This window comes from Otolemur garnettii, unplaced genomic scaffold, assembly GCF_000181295.1.
Source record: "Otolemur garnettii isolate 467f Iridium unplaced genomic scaffold, OtoGar3 scaffold00107, whole genome shotgun sequence".
In the NCBI taxonomy this organism is placed as follows: Eukaryota; Metazoa; Chordata; class Mammalia; order Primates; family Galagidae; genus Otolemur; species Otolemur garnettii.
The window spans coordinates 7,212,754-7,213,784 of NW_003852502.1; the positions used below are offsets into that span (position 1 = coordinate 7,212,754).

Sequence of the window (1,031 nt, forward strand, 5' to 3'; positions counted from 1 at the left end):
GTTTGTAGATTTCTCTCCTGTGGGGTCTCCTCATCTTCCAGTCCCTGTGACCCTCCCTCCCTATCAGCCTCCTTATCCGTAATTGGCGTTTCCTAGGCTAATGAGCAGTAGGGGAAGAAAGGAAGAAAGAAGCCTCTGAATGCTCTAATTGAATTCCTTCCCTTTTTATACGACCATTTCTCCTGTTGATTAAGGGAATTTTCTTCCCATATCCCAAAGTATTAGCTCAGGCATTTTTTGTTTGTTTGTTTGTTTGTTTGTTTTTTGAGACAGAGTCTCACTTTGTCGCCCTCAGTAGAGTGCGGTGGCATCATAGCTCACAGCAACCTCAAACTGTTTGGCTCAAGTGGTTCTCTTCCCTCAGCCTTCCAAGTAGCTGGGACTACAGGTGCCTGCCACAACACCCGGCTATTTTTAAAGGCAGGGTCTTGTGAGCTCAGCCAATCCACCTGCCTCTGCCTCCCACAGTGCTGGGATTACAGGCATGAGTCACCATACTCAGGAAGCTCTGGTGTTTCTTTAAACTTACAAATTAGTAGCATTTCTTTTTGGGTCAGGCTATTAATATAAGTGAGTGATTAAAATTAACCTTGAGATATATCATCACAGAATACATTCTTTTAGATTCATAGTAACCCTTACCTTGCAGTCCTCACACCAGTTCCAGAATCCATGAATCTTTGTTCAAATTCTGAAAGCACTTCATAAAGTATTTTTACTCAACGCTGTAAAGACATCTCATTTAATAGAACCTGATTCCGGTTTGACTCCTATCCAGAAAATGCTTTTGCAACAAAATACTTGACTTTCTTTAAAACATGAACAAAACGACCTTGTATTTCATGAGAAATGTCATTTCCCCCTCAGGGTGTCACATTCCCAGCCATGCATGCCATGTGGGCTTCCTGGGCTCCCCCTCTGGAAAGGAGCAAGCTTCTGACCCTTTCATATGCAGGTGAGATAACTTACTATTGATTTTCTCATAATTAACTAAAGCCACTTCCCCCATGTGCAATCATTTATTTCAAAAT

At 42.1% G+C, this 1,031-nt stretch overlaps 1 protein-coding gene across 1 annotated transcript in view; it reads left to right on the forward strand.

Annotated features, from left to right (window-relative positions):
* Window positions 1–1,031, forward strand: part of SLC17A5 (solute carrier family 17 member 5) — a 47,414-nt gene that overhangs the window by 15,598 nt on the left and 30,785 nt on the right. Inside the window, exon 4 of the mRNA XM_023517278.1 lies at window positions 868–955. Within this exon, the coding sequence (XP_023373046.1) occupies window positions 868–955 (88 nt within the window). The remainder of the gene's footprint in view (window positions 1–867; window positions 956–1,031) is intronic.